General features: G+C 55.7%; 1 protein-coding gene across 1 annotated transcript in view; it reads right to left on the bottom strand.

Moving 5' to 3' along the window:
• Positions 1-10,501: 10,501 nt before the first annotated feature.
• The window catches only part of B4GALT5 (beta-1,4-galactosyltransferase 5), a gene marked incomplete at both ends in the record, with an annotated part of 63,199 nt that continues 54,290 nt past the window's right edge, over positions 10,502-19,410 (bottom strand). The window contains 6 exons of the mRNA XM_080716591.1: positions 10,502-10,649; positions 11,151-11,252; positions 13,025-13,147; positions 14,600-14,787; positions 16,837-16,953; positions 18,199-18,323. Coding sequence (XP_080572717.1) covers positions 10,502-10,649; positions 11,151-11,252; positions 13,025-13,147; positions 14,600-14,787; positions 16,837-16,953; positions 18,199-18,323 — 803 coding nt within the window. The remainder of the gene's footprint in view (positions 10,650-11,150; positions 11,253-13,024; positions 13,148-14,599; positions 14,788-16,836; positions 16,954-18,198; positions 18,324-19,410) is intronic.

Here is a 19,410-nt window from a genome sequence, read left to right as displayed (position 1 = left end):
GTGTAGCTCAGAGGTAGGATGGTCCTGGGTTCCATCCCCAGCACAGCGCCCCTCCCCCCCCCCCAAAAAAAGGGACTCGATTCTTTGTTCTGGGAGAATCCAGGGTTTGAATGTGAACTCTTAAGTTCAACTGGTTGGCTAGCAAATCAATACATTTTCTTTTCTCTTCTTCCCAAAGGCTTGTGCCAATCGTTTGATTCAGCAAATTGGAGCAGGTACCGGAATTTGGTTACATCAGCCTCCCAAGCACTGGAATTGCAAGGGTGCGGTGCGCCGCCATGCCCGGGTCTGACTCGGTTCTAGACGCGTCTCTTCTGGTTGCCCGTAGGTGTGGACGTGTAGTTTGAATTTGCCCAGATAAAAAACACTTGGCCGTGTACTTGGGAGGCTGAGACAGGAGGATGACTGGTTCACGGCCAGCCTCAGCTGCTTTTTTTTTGGGGGGGGGGATACTGGAGATGGAACCCAGGGGCATTTACCTCCCAGCTACACCCCCAGCCCTATATTTTATTCTTTTATTTTTGAAACAGGGTCTAAGTTGCAAAGGGCCTCACTAAATAGCTGAGGCTGGCCGCGAACCCAGATCTTCCTGTCTCAGCCTCCCAAATGCTGGGATTACAAGTGTGCGCCGCCATGCCCGTTTTAGCCTCAGCTACTTTGTGAGGCCCTCTGCAATTTACTGAGACCCTGTTTAAAAATAAAGAATAAAAGAGGTCTGGGGGTGTAGCTCAGAGGTAGAATGCATGCACGCTTGTAATCCCCGCGCTTGGGAGGCTGAGACAGGAGGATCGCGCAGGTTCGAAGCCAGCCTCAGCTACTGAGTGAGGCTCTCAGCAACTTAGTGAGACCCTGTTTCCAAATAAGATATAAAATAAAATAGGTCTGGAAGTGTAGCCCAGAGGTAGAAAAGCCCTTGGGTTCTACCCTCAGTACCTAAAAAAAAAAAAAAAAAAGGCACTTGGCTGTGTCCCCAGGGAGGGCGGCGACAGCTTCAGCCCCTGATCTTGATGGATCCCGGTTACTAGCTGGGACACCGGATCCCAGCGGGCTCCGCTGTAATGCCTGCGCTTCCACCAGGTGGCGCCAGCGGGTCCAGCCAGGCCGCCGGCGAGCGTGGCCGGCTGCGCATCCTCCGAGGCTTCCGGTTGGGGGCACCTTGGGCCTCTGGGCCTCCGGGGCTGCAGCCTCCTTCCATCCCAGGACAAAGGCCAAGACAGAATTTAGCCACTGCCAAGTACCCCCTGCAGGAGAAAGTTGCCCTGGGAACCCAGAGCCTCGCTGCCCCCCAGCCACACCCCTTTACCCAGCTCGGAGTCCCTGGAGGTGGGCGAGGGCCCACTAGCCGGCCCCAGGGGGCTCCCATCGGCGGCCACAGCAGGGCAGGGGTCCCTCAGCCAGGCAGGGCCGGCCCACCAAGCAGAGGTGGGCCACCCAGGAGCAGGCGCCGGCAGCACCCCCACCAGGAGGGCCCCAGGCTCCCCAGGCCGCCCCACTTAGCAGGTGTGGGGCCCTGAGCAAGTCCCAGGGTGACTCCGAGCCTCAGTTTACCCATATGTGAAATGAGGGAGGAACCCACTCCCCAGCCAGGCTCCCAGCTGGGTTTGTGGCCCAGCACACAAGGCGCTCACGGGCAGGGCGGGCAGCTCCACCCAGTGGGTAGGACCAGGCGCTCCAGAGCAACCTTGGCTTATCTCCAGGATCGCTAATTATTTAATAATTTCACTCATTGCCCTGGGGTAACACCAGGTTCCCAGCTCAAGAATGTGGCCTCCGGGCAGAGGGGTGTGTGTGTGTGTGTGTGTGTGTGTGTGTGTGTGGTGTTGTTGTTCTGGGGATTGAAGCCAGGGGTGTTCTTCCTCCCAGCTATACCCCCAGCTCTGTTTTACTATTTTTTTTTGTTGTTGTTTGTTTGTTTGAGTACTGGAGATTGTACCCAGGGGTGTTCTACGTGTGTGAGAGAGAAAGGGGGGGGGGCGGGATTGAACCAGGGTCATTCTACCTCCACACTACATCCCCAGCCCTATATTATTATTATTATTATTATTATTATTATTTTTGCAGTATTGAGGGTGGCACCCAGGGTTATTCTACCTCTGAGCTACATGCTCAGCCCTATTTTTTATTTTGAAACAGGGTCTCACTGAGTTGCAAAGGGCCTCAAAGTAACTGAGGCTGGCTGTGAGCTGCGATCCTCCTGTCTCAGCCTCCCAAGTGCTGGGATTACAAGCGTGCGCCACCACGCCCGGCTCTTTTTATTTTTATTTGGAAGCAGGGTCTCTCTAGGTTGATGAAAGTCTCTCTACTTGTTGAGGCTGTCCTCCAGCTGCGATCCTCCTGTCTCAGCCTCCCAAGTCCTGCGATTCCAGGCATGTGCCACCAACACGGCCAGAAGGGGAGCGGCGCGGGGTGGGGGACAGACTCCTGTCCAGGTCCTTGAGCCTGTGGACGGTTCTGAGCAGCGGCACGACTCCGCCCTGAGTGCCGCGTAAGACTTCCTATCAAAGCATTTGGCCATTACATTCCCAGTTCACAAAGGCAGAAACGGGCTCTGGAGAGGGAAGGGTACCTGTCACCCGGCGACTCAGGGCCTGTCTTCCAAGTCTCGGCCGCTAGGTGGCGCCAGGCGTTGCCCGCAGGGGTCCCGGCCAGGCCTGGGCCGGAGCTAACCCGGGCTGAAGCTGCGGCAAGGCAAGCCCTCTGCTCTCTCTGGGCCTGCAGTGCCCCACCCTCTGAGCTGGGTGGACTCTGGGCCATGGCTGAGACTGGGTCCCCGCCCAGAGGACAGAAGGGTGGGACAGATAAGTGTGAGGTGGGGAAGCCGAGGTCCACACCACACCACAGCCCCCTTCCTGTGCAGAACCCCACCCAGATAAAAGGCGGGGGCCACTCAGCAGCTGAACCTGTTTTTTTTGTTGTGGGTTTTTTTTTTTTTTTTTTTTTTTTTGGTGGTACTGGGGTTTCTGGAAGCCCTTCTACCTCCAGGCTACACTCCCAGACCTATTTTATATTTTTTTATTTGGAAACAGGGTCTCTTAAGCCAGCAAGGCTGGCTCGGAACCAGCGCGATCCTCCTGTCCCCGCCTCCCAAGCGCGGGGATTCCAAGCGTGCGCCACCACGCCTGGCGTGTTTTGTTTTGTTTTTGCGGTACTAGGTATGGAACCCAGGGGCATTCTACCTCTGAGCCACATCCCCAGCCCTATTTTTTATCCTTATTTTGAAACAGGGTCTCACTGAGTTGCAGAGGGCCTCACTAAGTAGCTGGGGCTGGCTGCAAACCGTGATCCTCCTGTCTCAGCCTCCCGAATGCTGGGGTGACGAGTGTGCGCCCCGCGCCGGCTGAGACCCTGGCTCCTGACAGTCCAGCTACCCGGCTGGTAAAGCAGTCTGCATTTATTGAGTGCATGATGTGCGCTGGGCATCTGACAGCTGTTATTTCACTCAAACTGAACACACGATGATTCTCAGTTTACAGATGAGAAAACGAAGGCCCAGAAGGGCCGAGTCCTTGTTCCAGGCCCCCAGGCCAGGAGGCCGCAGCCCTGGAGGCCCTGGCAGTGCGGCAGGAAGCCCCCAGACCTGAAAGCGCGCGTCCCCTCGTGTCCAAGAGCGCCGTGTTCCGGACCATGAAGGCAGGGATTTAAGTCTGCCCAGCTCAGCGCTGTGGGTGAACCTCGGGTACCCAGCAACGTGCCTGGCGCATAGTAGGCACTCAATAAATACCTGTGAGTGGGCATGCGGCCGGACAGTGAGCCTCAATTACAGCTTTACTCATGCTGCGTCCGTCCTCCGTAAGAACCTACCTTGGAAGCCGCGTGGTGGCGCACGCTTGTAATCCCAGCATTCGGGAGGCTGAGACAGGAGGATCGCGGTTCGCGGACAGCCTCAGCTGCTTGGTGAGGCTTTTGCAACTCGGTACAGAATAAAAAATAGGGCAGGGGGTATAGCTTGGAGGTTAAACGCCCCTGGGTTCCATCCCCAGTACCGTAAGAGAGAAAGTGAGAGAGAGAGAGAGAGAGAGAGAGAGAGAGAGAGAGAGAGAGAGAAATAGCAGACTTTCATTTGAGACAGTGAACGCTTTCTGAGCTGGTCCCAAGGGCTGTGCCCACTGCACCCCCTAAAGATAAGCGTTTGGAGGAGGATCAGTTAGCCATCTGCCTCCCGACCCTGCCAGGAGCCAGTGCAGGGCAGGGCCGGCTTAGCAACACCCGAGCTGTCTGCTTGTGTGTGTAGCTGGAAGCAGGGGCGGCGCTGTGACCACAAACTGCAGGGACAGCTCCCCGCCCAGAGTGCGGAACTTTCCAGATTCCGCATGAGGGGGCGTGGCCAGCTTTCAGGTGACTGCTGTAGTCAGGGTTTGGAAAGGGCCTGAGCTGGGGCACCAGCTCCGCAGTGACCGGATGATGGAAATCTGAAACCCAAAACCAGGGCTGGGGACATCTCTGGGAAGGGAGGTCTGAGTGGCCAAGGCCCTGGGCGGAGGCCCTGGGCTTCTCCCATCTCGCTGCCCTGCTTCTGGTATATTTATTTATTTATGTATTTATTTTGGTACTGGGGCTCGAAACCAGGGGCATTCTACCTTGAAGCTATATCCCCAGCTCTTTTTTTTTTTTTTTTTTTTTGGTGGTACCAGGAATTGAACCCAGGGGCATTCTACCTCCAGGCTATGCCCCCAGCCCTATTTTTGAATTATTTGGAAATAGGATCTCACTAAGTAGCTGAGGCCTTTCCCTTTCTTTCTTTCTTTCTTTCTTTCTTTCTTTCTTTCTTTCTTTCTTCCTTCCTTCCTTCCTTCCTTTCTTTCTTTTTTCAGTACTGGGGATGGAACCCAGAGTCATTCTACCTCCAAGCTACACTCCCAGCTCTATTTTTTATTTTTATTTTTATTTTTTTTTGGTGGTGGTACTGGGGGTGGAACCCATAGGCTTTCTACCTCCAGGCTATACTCCCAGACCTTTTTTTAATATATATTTTATTTGGAAACAGGGTCTCACTAAGTTGCCGAGAGCCTCACTGAGTAGCTGAGGCTGGCTTCGAACCCGTGCGATCCTCCTGTCTCAGCCTCCCAAGCGCGGGGATGACAAGCGTGCGCCACCACGCCCAGCTCTATTCTTTATTTTGAAACAGGGTCTCACTGAATTGCAGAGGGCCTCACTAAGTAGCTGAGGCTGGCCCTGAACCTGCTCCTAAACGCTGGGATGACAAGCCCACGCCACCACGCCCGGCCCCATCGTCCTCTCTCTTTCTTGCGTGGCCGCTGTGTAGCAAAGCCTCCTGGGAGACTGTCAGCACCTCAGCAAGACCCTGTTTCTAAATAATAAATAAGGTGGGTGTGGTGATGCGCACCTATAATCCTAATCGCTGGGAGGCTGACACGGGATCACAGGGTTGAGGCCAGTCTCAGCAATTTGGTGAGACTCTTAGCCAACCTAGTGAGACCCTGTTTCAAAACAAACAAACAAAACCCCAAAAAGGACTGGGGGCATAGCTCAGATGTAGAAAGACCCTGGGTTCAATCTCTTGTACCACAAAAATAAAAATAAACACAATAGGGCTGGAGGCGTCCCATCTTTTTCGTGGTCTTCCTTCTCAACTGGAATGGGGACAAGGTCAGTTTTGCTCAGCGCTCAGTCCCCAGCATCTCGTCCAGGTCTTGCCATTCTGCAGACGCCAGGAACAGTGCAGGTGCTGAACCTTCGCTGAACGGATGATCCGTCTCCATCTGACAGGTGAAGAGCAAGACCCGGGTGCGGGGTGCACGCCTGTAATCCCAGCGTGCGGAGGCCGAGTCAGGCGGACCGCAGGTTTGAGGGCAGACTTAAGACTCTGAGTAACCTAGTGAGACTCTGTTTCAAACTAAAAAGGCAAGCCGGGCGTGGTGACACACACTTGTAATCCCCATGCTTGTGAGGCTGAGACAGGAGGATCGCACAGGTTCAAAGCCAGCCTCAGCTACTTAGTGAGGCTCTCAGCAACCTAGTGAGACCCTGTTCCCAAATAAAGTATAAAATAGGTCTGGGAGTATAGCCTGGAGGTAGAAAGCCTCTGGGTTCCACCCCCAGTACCACCAAATAATGATGATGATGATGATGATAATAATAATAATAAATAAATAAAAAGGGAAGCTGGGTGTGGTGGCACACACTTGCAATCCCAGCATTTGGGAGGCTGAGACAGGAGGATCCAGGTTCGCAGACAGCCTTAGCCACTTAGTGAGGCCCTCCCCAACTGAGACCGTTTCAAAATAAAGAATAAAAAATAGGGCAGGGGGTGTAGCTCAGAGGTAGAATGCTCCTAGGTCCCATCCCCACACCTGAAAAAAAATTTTTTTAAATCAAAATAAAGAATTAAAAAAATCAGCTGGCTGGTTTGTGGACAGCCTCAGCTACTGCTTAGTGAGGCCCTTTGCAACTCAGTGAGACCCCGTTTTCTCCTGGGTTCTGTCCCCGGTACCTAAACACCACACACAAAAGCCAGTGATCGAGTTATATTGCACACGTTCACGCTGATGATTCACAGGGCTGTTCACGAAGGACTGCGCATGCTGCCCCAGCCTCCCCCACGCGAAAGGCCGTCCTGCCCAAACGTCAAGTGTGCGACGGAGAAGCCCTGCTCCAGAACACGGGGCAGCAGCCGCCTCGGGGCTCAAGGGCTTTAGTATGTATTCTTTCTCACTCTTCTCTCACTCTTTGATTGCATTTGCAGGGCGGGCCCCCCCCTCTTGGGCCTCCTTTGCTGTCCCACCTGCCCATCCTGGGCCCCTCCTGCCAGGCTCCTGCTCTCCATCCAGGGTTCAAGGGACTCCAGCGGGCTGCGCGGTGCCCGCCTTCCTCCCTGGGCCCCCGCTGTCCACCCCTCGGCTGCGCCACTGCTCCGGGACCTTCTCTTCCCTCCACCCACACGCACGCGGCCACCGGCAGGGCTCGGTTCCCCTTGGCCCTTGGCCAACTCACGTGACAGCCTCTTCGCTGTTTTCCTTCAAAACCCGTGTCTCTAAAGCCTTGTGTGTATTTCTTCCCTATTGTTGCTATAGCAAACTGCTACAAGCCTGCTAACTGAAAATAGCACACATGCATTGCTCTTCACCATTCCAAGGGTCAGAAGCCCCACACGGTCTCACTGAGTTCGAACCCCGGCGTGGGCAGGTGGCCTCTTCCCTGGAGGCTGGGCATTGGCTGGGGCTTCTCCAGCTTGACCTCTAACTTCGATTTCCCCTGTGCCTGGCTCCAGGATGACGGCGGTGGGAGCGGTGGCTCAGAGGGCTCCTCCCGCCCCCCAGGTCCCGGGGCTCTGCCTTCGCAGCGTCCTACCCCGCCTGTGCTAGCTACCTCCCCTCTCTGTCCCCCTTGCATCTCGAGGGCCCCTCCGCGGCGTGCGGCGGTCCTAGGGAGAGAGCCCGGGGCTGCTCCGCACTGAGCCGCACCGCCAGCCCTCTTGAGTTTGAGACAGGATTTTATTAAGTTGTCCGGGCTGGCCTCAGACATGTGCAGTTCTCCTGCCTCAGCCTCCTGGGTGGCTGTGATTACAGCCGGGGGTGCCCATGCCACGCAGTCCTGCCTGCTGCAGCCTGTCTGCCAGGGCGCGGAAGCCCTGCCCCGCTCGCGGGCTCTGCTCGGGCCGCCTCCCTCCTCCCGGCTCGCTGGCGGCGCACAGCGCTGCTGCGGCTGCAATTTTGTACTTTGTCACCGCCGGCCGTTGGGCTTGTGAGCCCTGCCCCGGGCACTTGGACACACAACTTCACACTCCATTAATAAATACTGAGTGGTAAACCGTCCGTAAATGCAGTCTATGATTATCATCTCCAGAGCAGGACCAGGCAGAGAAGAAACCCGGGCTTGGTCTTAAGAGAACCTTCTGGAACCAAACCCCGCAGACTTTCGCTGCCTCTCAAGCCCGTGGGTGGGCGTGGGCCGCGGTGGGTGTCGGGTGTTCGCCTCCGGGACGCCAGAGCGGCCGTGCCGAGCCTCCCCAGGAGAGGAAGGGCCCCGGCGGCCAGCCAACCACCCTGGATAAAAACACAACCACCAACACTTGGTTCTTGAATATGTATTTTTTACTGAAAAAATCATTCATAAATTAACATACAAAAATGTACAAACACACGAGTAAATAATGTAATGACAAAGGACTATTTCTGTGAAAAGTGTTTTTTAAAACATCTTTAGATTTCAGTGCAAAAATGTACCCCTGGCACCTCTTAAAACATAAGAGCAAGCTTGAAGTATGTAGTGATGGAGGTAAGCCAGCTACGCTCGACGCCACGGTCACCGCGCGTGGACGCGATCAACGCCTGCGGCTCCTGCTCGGCTGCTAATGTCTGGGCAGAGGAGCTCTGCGGAGAGTCCCTGTCACATTGAAATAAATTTTTATTTATTTATTTATCTATTTATTTGCAAATACTGCCCCTCCAAAACACCAGTGTGGAAGGGGCACCTTTCGTGCCTGCGGCGACCACAGACAGGACCGCTATGGGCCACCAGCAGCAGCCTGGGGACTCTCAGCTGCTGGAGCACGCATAGGCCACGTGCGAGCCCCAGCTCTTTTTTCAACCTGATAATTTCACGCTCGTAACAGCACACGTGCCTGGCTGCGTGTGTTGAGCTCCTCCGTTTCCCATACGCTATTTGACTTGATGGGCGGTGATCAACTGCGCGCCGGCAGCTCCCACGCTAATAAAACAAACTTGGACGTGACAGACGGGAATCTAGGTGTCCCTACTTTAAGCAGTGAAAAACAGACTTTCTGTCCTCGCGTCGGCCTTTGCTCTTTATCCAGTGCTAGCCTTTGACAGTAGTCTCGGTGGCCATGACACTGGTGCACAGCCCTGCTGCTCACACGCCATCCCCCAGGAGAGCCTGTCCTGTCGCGTCGTTCCAACGACATCACAGGTGGTCACAGCGGAGGCCGCGTGGCCTCCAGGGGCGGGGAGCGGGACGGGCAGGGGTCGTTATTGCTCTGCGCACCATCGACAGGGAAGCCAAGTGAACGTCAGTGTGCGATGTCCCCTAAGGAAGGCATCGTAAAGCACGAAACGTGTAAAACTCTTCAGACACGACACAACTTACCAGCGCTCAAGGGCAGGACCTGCTCTCTCATACGAGCCGATAAGAGCTTTGCGATGCGACTGGTTTCCTAAGTACCGCTCTGTTCTCCAAAAGAACAAAACACGAACAGAAGGACGAGGCCTGGCCGATCCCGCCCACGTGACGCGTGGGGATCATACGTCCACAGGGCCAGTGCACGTGGCGGCAGAGCCCGCCCGACACGCATGCACACGCACACACACCCATGTAAACCATGAAAATTAAGGTGAAGGCAAAAAAGGCAATTAAAGAAAAAGTGAGGTTCTCTTCAGAAAGCCCTCGCGTCACAACTCAGAACGTCTCGGGGAAAAGGAGGGCCTGGCGTTCCCTGAATTCTGCAGACGAGGACAGAGAGGGGCTGGGGGCTCCGGCTCCGGGAAAACCAAGAGGCACGAGTCCACACGCACGGAGGCCCCGCCGCAACAGCTCGTGGCGCTCTGCGAGCCCGAACGCAGGCTCCGCTGTGGTCACCCGTCGGCCCAGCTGAGCGCACCAGGCACGGCCACGTGCACCCTGGCTGGACTCTGCCCAGTTCCACTGCCCGTAAGCTCTGTGTGGCCCACAAAGAGCAATGCAGGCAAAGGATCTTTCCAGAAACCGACAAGCGAGACAGAAGAACCCCTGAGGCCGCTGGCGCAGCTCTCACAACAGTGGCCAAGTTCCACAGGAGAAAGAAGACAATGGGGGGCGCCCAACACCCACTCTGTGATTTCAAAAGGACAAAAACGGAAAGCCCAGAGAAGTGGGCGCGGGCGTGAACCCCCAGTGGCCTGCTTCACGCAGGGAGAGGAGCGGGCTCCGGCGAGCAGCCTTCCGTCCGGCAGACGCCTGGTCGCACACGTACCTGGCCGCCTGCCGGGAGGGGGACCCACAGCCGAGGGCAGGAGGGAGGGCCGGTGGGCAGCGGCCTGCCCGGTGCCCTCCCGCCAGAATGACCGTCATCTGGGAGGCGGCCGTCTCGGACTAATTTAACTGAGTTCCTGCGTTGGCCAACCCAGTCACTGACCTAATATATAAACCCTCGCTTTGAGTTGGAGCCAGCTATAAAATTAAACTTTAAAAAGGCGTTTTACATGGCTTATTTACAACTGTACTTCTTCAAGAAGCAATTGTTATATAATCATGTCTATTCGTCACCCCCAAATCCCTCCCTCCCACCCTCGATCCCCACCCAAAACCAAAGAGACCACCAGTGACGCAGAGGGTGCGGCGTCGGCTGGCTCTGGAGACCGTGGCTCGCGCAGGACGCTGGGGCGGGCGGGGCAGCAGGACAGACGTATCTTGTGGGAGCAGGAAGCCAGAGCTGGCGGAGGAGCCGTGGCCGATCCCGCAGGTCCCAGGCGGAGGTGGCTGCGCAGCCCGGTCGTGCTCCCTCCCGGCGCGGCGTCCTCCTCTTCCCGTGCAGACCCGGCCGGCACCCTCAGTACTCGCTCACCTGGGCCAGCTCGGGCGTCAGGTTCACAGTTATGTTCTTGTACAAGGCGTCGTACGTGACATTCGCGAAGTAGTTGAGGTTGTTGAGGCCGTCCAGCCCTTGCCGCTCCCGGGACTTCCTCAGCAGGGCGTACCTGGAAAGCCGGGCGGAGGTCAGCGGGCGGAGGCGGCCGGCCTGCTACGGCCTCGCACCAGGCCCCGCCATCCCCAAGCCACTCAAGTGGCTCTCCTGGGTCTCAGCGCAGCCGCCAGAGGCAGCTACTGAGAACTGGCGGAGGACAGCGCGGTGGCGCTGCCCTCTCACTCCCAGGGGAGCGGCTGGCAGTTAGAACCGCTGCCCAGACAATGGCCCACCCCACTGAGTGGCTCGTGAACGTGGACGAGCGTCACTCCGCCCCACCTGCAATTAACGAAGAGACGGGGAAGAGCAGCTCAGCTACCTGGGGTGGGGCCGCCCCGACCCTCCCGACGCCCCGGCCTTCCGGTCCTCATTCCCCACAACCTGAGGCCGCCCCGAATGTCCACTCGCGGCTACAACAGAGCACACGGAGCAGCTGTGGGAAGGGGGTGCGGGCGGCAGCGCGCTCAGACACGCCAGCGCCAGTGGGAGGGTGAGTGAGAGTACGCGCACCGACCTTCCCAGGAACTGCACCTCTCCCCGGTGGTGGTGAGGGATGGACTTGTATTTCCCCGCATCGCCCTCCGGCCGGCTCACAGAATAGCCTGCGTTCTGCACCCTGCAAGACGGAGACGCAGTCACGAACGGAGGCCCCCACGACCCTGCCTTGTTGTGCGCGCGCGCGCGTGCGTGTATGTGTGTGTGTGCGTGTGTGTGACTAGGGATTGACTGACCCCAGGGGTTTCCTACTCCCAGCTATACTTGGGCATGATTGATTGATTATTGATTATTGACTTTTGTGGTACTAGGGGAACCCAGGAACCTTCTACCTCCTGGTTATTTTATTTTTTATACCTCCAGATCTATTTTATTTTTTATTTTTTATTTTGAAACAGGATCTCACAGAGTAGCTGAAAGCTTCATTAAATTGCTGCGGCTGTCCTTAAACCCACAATCCTCCTGTCTCAGGCTCCCAAATACTGGGATTATAAGTGGCCTAAATACTAACTTTTCAAAGCTAAGCCAGAAAGCAAATAAATACACAGTGGGGATTCTTCTGCAGTCGTCTCTTACAAGGTTACTATTTACCTATCACTCTGCATACACGCAGGGCTGTGAAGCTGTGTATACACAACTGGTGAGAGGCCGGCCTCGGCCACAGCAGAGGCCCGCCTGTGCTGTGCACAGATCCCCGAGATCCCAGCCCTTGGCGCAGAGTGCAGTGACATGGACACGGCGCGCAGATGTCCAGGAAGCTTTAGGTTTCAACTTAGGGCAGGCAGGGGGCTCTCTGTTATAATACAGCTTGAGAGACCTGACGCGCAGGGCGTGGTGGCCCGCGCCTGCAATCCCAACACTCAGGAGGCTGCGACAGAAGGATCAGGGGTTAGAAACCAGCCTTGGCAACTTAGTGAGGGTCAGTCACTTAGCAAGACCCTGTTTCAAATGAAAACATACAACAGGGCTATGGGCACAGCTCAGAGGCAGAATGCCCCTGGGCTCAATCCCCGGGACTCCTCCACACACACCTCACTCCCTGACTCCAAGTGCTCCGGTCTCGCTTATAATAGAAAACAACTCAGCTGCTCCTAAAACTCCATCAGAGAAAGAACGGTGCAGGGCAGAGCTGCTCTGACCGGCGTGGGGCCGGGAACCACGTGGCCACGAGCAGCGGGACAGCGGCCGGGCAGTAAGGGAGGCGCTGGGTGTAAAGTACACACCCGGGTCCAAAGGTCTGCTAAGAATGAGATGAGTAATGTCATCTGTCACTCACACTGAAATACTTTTTTTGTGGGCCGTACTAGAGATGGAACCCAGGGACATTTTACCTCCAAGCCGTACCTCCAGCCTTATTTTTTATTCTTTATTTTGAAACAGGGTCTCACTGAGTTTCAGAGGGCCTCACTAAGTAGCTGAGGCTGTCCACGAACCGCGACCCTCCGGTCTCAGCCTCCCGAATGCTGGGATGACAAGCGTGCGCCACCACGCCCAGTTGAAATACTATTCTGACTATACCACGTTAAAGATATCGTCAACATAACGTGAGTGCTAATTCCACCCTTTTTTATTTTTTGTGGTACTAGGGATGGAACCCAGGGGCATTCTACCTCCAAGCTGCACCCTAGCCCTAATCCCTAATTTTTTTTTTAAATTCTTTATTTTGCAGCAGTCTCACTGAGTTACAAAGGGCCTCACTAAGTAGCTGAGGCTGTCCGTGAACTCGGATTCTCCCGTCTCAGCCTCCCGAATGCTGGGATTACGGCGTGCGCCACCGCGCCCGGCTTCACCTTTTTCTTAACCTTTCACAAGTGGCCGCCTAGAGATAGATGCGAGTGGCCCCTGGTGGCCTGTGCTGGGTCTGGGCAGGAGAGAGGGAGGGAAGGGCGGTACCTGTTCCAGAGGTCATCATCTTCTCCGCCCCAGCCCCAGAAGGCGTTGGGAAAGCCGTTGATTTTCCGAAACTGTTCCACCGTCAAGCCACTCACCCCACCAAAAAACTCGGCATACGGAAGCCTGCAGAGAGAGCACCGTGCTGCCTGGTAAAGGATGACTTTTTCTCGGCTTCCCAACACCCACCGAATCCTCCACACCGATGCCCGCACCTCCTGCTTTCTCTCCTGGCACTGCCCTTCTTCCTTCCAAGGACCTGACTCGTTTTCCCTGCTTGACTGGAGGGGGGGTGCTGGTCACTGAACACAGGGACGCTCTGCCTCTGCTACATCCATGCTCGGGTTTTTGTTTTTTTTGTTTTTTGGCGGTACTAGGGATGAAACCCAGGGGCATTCTGCCTCCAAGCCACACCCCCAGCCCTATTTTTTAAGTCTCTATTTTGAAACGGAGTCTCACTGAGTTGCAGAGGGCCTCACTAAGTAGCTGAGGCTGTCTGCAAACTGCGATCCTCCTGTCTCAGCCTCCGGAATGCTGGGATTACAAGCCTGCGCCACCACGCCTGGCTAATTTTTTATTTTGAAACAGGGCCTTGCTAATTTACCGGGACTACGGACGCGCATCACAGCACCAGGCTCCTGCTTGGTCGTTCTGTGTGTGTGGTGCTGGGATGGAGCCCAGGGGCATTTGACCTCTAAGCTGTACCCTGGCTTCATTTCATTTCTATGTTGAAAAGAGTCTCACTGGCTTGCTCGGGGTCGTGCTAAGGTGCCACAGCTAGCTGGGAACCTGCGGTCCTCCGTACTTGGGATTACAGCATGCACCACCACACCGCCTTGACTTGATTTTTTTTTTTTTGGTGGTACTGGGGTTCCTGGAAGCCCTTCTACCTCCGGGCTACACTCCCAGACCTATTTTTTATATATATGTTTTTATTTGGAAACAGGGTCTCTTAAGCCAGCGTGGCTGGCTTCGAACTTGCGGGATCCTCCTGTCTCTGCCCACCAAGTGCAGGGATTACAAGCGTGCGCCACCACGCCCGGCTTTACTTGATTTTTAACAGCTTTACTGAGATAAAACTGACATAATATACAGTTCACTCGGAAGCGTGCGATTCAGTGGTTGTCAGAACAGTGACTGAGTTGTGCAACCATGACGACAACTCATTACTGGTATATTTCATCACTCCTCAAAAAAAACCTTACACCCATCGTCAGCCACCACCCCCGGAGTCCCCAGCCCGAGGCAGCCACCACTCTGCTGTCTGTCTCTACAGAATCGCTGGACTGGGCATTTCCTCTGCAGTAACCGGAACCCTACAACCTCGACCTATGTGTCTGGCTCCTTTCACTCAGCACAGCGTTTTAAAGGTTCAACCGAGTCCTGCTTACCACCACTTCATTCCTATTCATTGCTCCATAGTATTCCACTGTATGCACACACCACACTTTGTTTACCCATGCACTGGCTGATGGACATCTGGACTGTAACTAACTGCTACAAAGATGGTTTATTTAATCACCTTTGCACCTTTTAGCCTTTGTAACTTCTTTTAATTGAGAGGAAGTGCTTACTCACAGATACATGTACTTGTCCAGTTTAGTTGCAAAGTGCCTGGGCATCTGCCCGCATCCGTAGTAGTTGCGATCACTTTCTGGTATATGATCGACGTCATGAAAAATCAGACAGTCCCAATCCAAGTCCTTCATCGCTTCTTGAAAGCCGACGTTGAAAAGCATGGCGCGGTTAAAGGGCTGGGTGCCAACCTGAGAAAAGCAGACTTCTCTTTTTCAAAGGATTCTTAAAGCAGAATCCCCACTGCCCTCCACACCAAAGGATGTATTAGAAGGAACTGGGGAGCATGCCGGGCTCGCGTGAGCAGGCCCAGCGCCCTCTGCACTGACACACAGTACAACTCACCCAGGGCCTCGATCTCCTCAAAATCAAGGAGGCCAATGACACACAGTACTACTACCCAGGGCCTCGATCTCCAAAATAAAGGAGGCGGGATGGAGCTCGGCGGGAGAGCTCTTGCCTCGTGCGTACAGTGTACGGGCCCTGGGTTCAGTCCCCAGGCCTCAGAAAATAAGAGGTGGCAAGGCCAAGCTCTCTCCTCAAGGCTGCGGGAGGCAGAAAACCCACCCTTCACCGGACGGCATGTACAGGAACCAGCAAGAATGCCCCAGGTTCCACTCCAAGTATGGAAAAAAAAAAGCAGGCACGTCCTCTGGCTCAGGCCGTGTGCTGGAGCTCAAAGCAGCTCCTCGCCGTAACAGGGATTTCCTAGACTGGAGCCAGAAGACACCACCCAAAGCAGCCAAGAGAAACCCCGCTCAAGTGGCCTTTGCCACCGGCGGCACTCCACCCCAGGCTCCAGCCTGCTGGCCGGCGGCGCCTCACAGTGAGCACGGGCGTCTCTGCTCCCATCCCACCTCAGGGCAGCGCGGTCTAAGACCTCAGCCTGAACTGCTGTCTCAGAGGAGAAAGAAGCAGTCAGGGATGGTGGCACACGCTTGTAATCCCAGCATTCGGGAGGCTGAGACCGGAGGATCGCAGTTCATGGCCAGCCTCAGCTACTTAGTGAGGCCCTCTGCAACTCAGTGAGACTCTGTTTCAAAATAAAGAATAAAAAATAGAGCAGGGGGTGTAGCTCGGAGGTCAAATACCCCTGGGTTCCATCCCCAGATCCACAAAAAAAGGAGGAGGGGAGGAGGATCAGGAGGAGGGGAGGGGGAGGAGGAGGAAGGAGGAGGAGGAAGAGAGGAGGAACAGAAGGAGGAAGGGAGGAGGAGGAGGGAGGAGGAGGGGGAGGAGGAACAGGAAGAGGGGAGGAGGAGGAGGAAGGAGGAGGGGGAGGAGGAACAGGAGGAGGGGGAGGAGGAACAGGAGGAGGGGAGGAGGAACAGGAGAAGGAACACGAGGAGGAGAGGACGGGAGGAGGAGGAGGGGAGGAGGAGGAGGGGAGGGGAGGGGAGGAGGAGGAGGGGAGGGGAGGAGGAGGAGGAGAGGAGGGGAGGAGGAAGAGGAAGGAGGAGGGGGAGGAGGAGGAGAGGAGGGGAGGAAGGGAGGAGGGAGAGGAAGGAGGAGGGGAGGAGGGGAGGAGGAGGAGGGGAGGGGAGGAGGAGGAGGAGAGGAGGAAGAGGAGGGAGGAGGGGAGGAGGAGGAGAGGAGGGGAGGGGAGGAGGAGGAGGAGAGGAGGGGAGGAGGAGGAGGGGAGGAGGGGAGGAGGAGGAGAGGAGGGGAGGGGAGGAGGAGGAGGAGAGGAGGGAGAGGAAGGAGGAGGGGAGGAGGGGAGGAGGAGGAGGGGAGGGGAGGAGGAGGAGGAGAGGAGGAAGAGGAAGGAGGAGGGGAGGAGGGGAGGAGGAGGAGAGGAGGGGAGGGGAGGAGGAGGAGGAGAGGAGGGGAGGAGGGGAGGAGGAGGAGAGGAGGGGAGGGGAGGGGAGGAGGAGGAGAGGAGGGGAGGAGGAGGAGGGGAGGAGGGGAGGGGAGGAGGAGGAGGGGAGGAGGGGAGGGGAGGAGGAGGAGGAGAGGAGGGGAGGAGGAGGAGGGGAGGAGGGGAGGAGGGGAGGAGGAGGAGAGGAGGGGAGGGGAGGAGGGGAGGAGGGGAGGAGGAGGAGGAGGAGGAGGAGGAGAGGAGGGGAGGAGGGGAGGAGGAGGAGGGGAGGAGGAGGGGAGGAGGGGAGGAGGAGGAGGGGAGGAGGGGAGGAGAAAGGAGGAGGAGGAGGAAGGAGGAGAAAGGAGGAGGAAGAAGAAGAGGGAGGAGGAGGAGGAGGAGCAGGAGGAGGAGGAGGAGAGAAAGAAGAAAGGCCGCTCACCTGCTCGACCACGTAGAAGGCGAATTGCAGGCGCTGGCGCTGGAGCATGGGGATCAGGTGTCTGAGCAGGACTGGGAGGTGCTCATGGCGGTTCCGGAAGGGGATGAGGATCGCCACCTGGAGGGGTCACAGCACACGTCCGGTCAGCGCCTGGGGGGTTCTGGGAGGCTGGCCATCTCACCCTCCGTGGCCCCGAAAGCAGACCTATGCTGGCAACCCTCCCTTGGAAGTCAATGGACACAGCAAGCCCCGTCCATCACAGGCCTGCAGACGAGTCCAACCCAGGCCACAGCCCCAGGAGCACAGGCCGTCTACACCTCAGCCAACAGATGTGTGAACAGAGAAGCCAAAATAATTTTTTTATTTTTCAGTACTGGAGATGGAACCCGGGGGCATTATATCTCTGAGCTAAACCCCCAGCCCTATTTTTTATTCTTTATTTTTAAAACAGGGTCTCAGCCGGGTGTGGTGCCGCACGCTTGTAATCCCCGCGCTTGGGAGGCTGAGACAGGAGGATCGCACAGGTTCAAAGCCAGCCTCAGCTACTTAGTGAGGCTCTCAGTAACTTAGTGAGACCCTGTTTCCAAATGAAATATAAAAAAAAGGTCTGGGAGTATAGCCCGGAGGTGGAAAGCCCCTGGGTTCCACCCCCAGTACCACCAAAAATAAAAAATAAAAAAAATAAAACAGGGTCTCACCAAGTTGCAGAATGTCTCACTAAGTAGTAAGGCTGTCTATAAACCTGAATCCTCCTGTCTCAGCCTCCCAAATGCTGGGATTACAAGCATGTGCCCCCCAGCCCAAAATAAACTTTTAAATGTATACGCGTTACACCTTACATGCTTATGCAGTGTGCGTGTGTTTGAGAGGGAATGCATGTATGTATTTTCAGCAGCTCACTGATAATCAACTCTACCCAGCACCTAACAGAGCCGCACAGAACATGAACTTTAAAAGCTCCTGGTTGAAACAAGGGCCTCAGGCTGATGCCAGAAGCCTGACCTACACTGCACCCCAGAACAACCCTGAGCAAACCTCGGCGCCCAGCTGGGCTCCCCCATCGCTCCCCCGCGGGCTTGTGCTGGCCCCTGGAGGCTGAGCATGAGGCGCTGGCTTTGAGATGGTTTCAGCCAACCCGTCCCTAAGACCCTCCGCCCCGCTCCCATCATGCTCCTGGGGGGACAGAGGGCCGTGCTTCACCATCAGAACGAGGCAGATTCCTGTGGCTATGGGAGAGCGTTTGTGGAAACCCATTCCTCCTCATCAAGTCCAAACCCTGAGACGTCAGTTGTTGAATGTGGGTGGCTCGCAGGACGGCCGGGCCAACGTGCCCCCAGCCCTGGGGCCTGGCCTTGCGCCTACCTTCCATCGAGGTATGCAATCAGAAGGCGCCCAGTGGCCTCCGGGCTTGATGGCAGGGTCTCTGGAGAAGAGTTCATGGATGTCGTCCATTGCGATTTCACTCATGTTTATGTCTATTGGGCCCTCTGAACAGAGAGGGAAAATGGATTAGAAGGCCAGAAAACGGCAGTCTCTCATCCAGGGGGCTCTGGAGGAGCAGAAGCTTCACACTGAAGGGGCTCCAGCAGGACGGGGCTCCCTCCTACCATCTGCCTTGCGTTTCAGCGCACACTACCATCTGGCAAGGAGGCAAAAGCCCAGCAGCTAAGATTAAGCAGAACGGCAGAAGAGTGGCCGTGCTCAGGCCACGTCAGCTCACTCCGGAGGCAAGCCCAGATCCCAGTCACTCTCGACCCAATCGCCAGGAACTCAAGACACTGGGCTCTGATAGAGGCTAAGAATCAAAAACGACACTTGCTGGGCGTGAAGGCACACACTTACAATCAGAGTACTTGCAGGTTTGAGAACAGCCTCAGCAGGCAGTGAGACTCTCATCAAACTAGTGAGACCCTGTCTCAAAATAAATGGGCTTAGCTGGGCGTGGGGGCGCACACTTGGGAGGCGGATACAGGAGGATCGCGCAGGTTCGAAGCCAGCCTTCACTGGCTTAAGAGACCCTGTTTCCAAATAAAAATATATAAAAATAGGTCTGGGAGTAGTGTAGCCCTGAGGTAGAAGGGTTTCCAGGAACCCCAGTACCACCATAAATAAATAAATAAATAAATAAATAAATAAATAAATAAATAAAGTTAGCCAGGCATGGAGGTGCACGCTTATAATCCCAGCATTCTGGAGGCGGAGACTGAAGGATCGTGGTTCGCAGACAGCCTCGGCTACTTAGTGAGGCCCTTTGCAACTCAGCAAGACCCTGTTTCAAAATAAAGAATAAAAAATAGGGCAGGGGTGTAGCTTGGAGGCAGAATGCCCCTGGGTTCCATCCAGGGAACCATAAGGGGGGGGGGCCTCAATCCCCAGTCTCTGTACACACACACACACACACACACACACACACACACACACACACACACGCTAGTGAAAGCCAGGCCTGGTGGCTCATGCCCTGCAATCCCAGTACTCAAGAGTCTGAGACAAGATGACCCCAAGTTCAAGGCCAGCCTCAGCAACTTCGTGAGACTCTGTTTCAAAATAAAAAGCAAAAAGACCTGAAAGTGC

The sequence above is a fragment of the Muscardinus avellanarius genome (assembly GCF_963383645.1).
Source record: "Muscardinus avellanarius genome assembly, chromosome: 19".
NCBI lineage: Eukaryota > Metazoa > Chordata > Mammalia > Rodentia > Gliridae > Muscardinus > Muscardinus avellanarius.
Note: the sequence above shows the minus strand (reverse complement) of the source record. Positions and strands in the feature narration are given on the sequence as shown.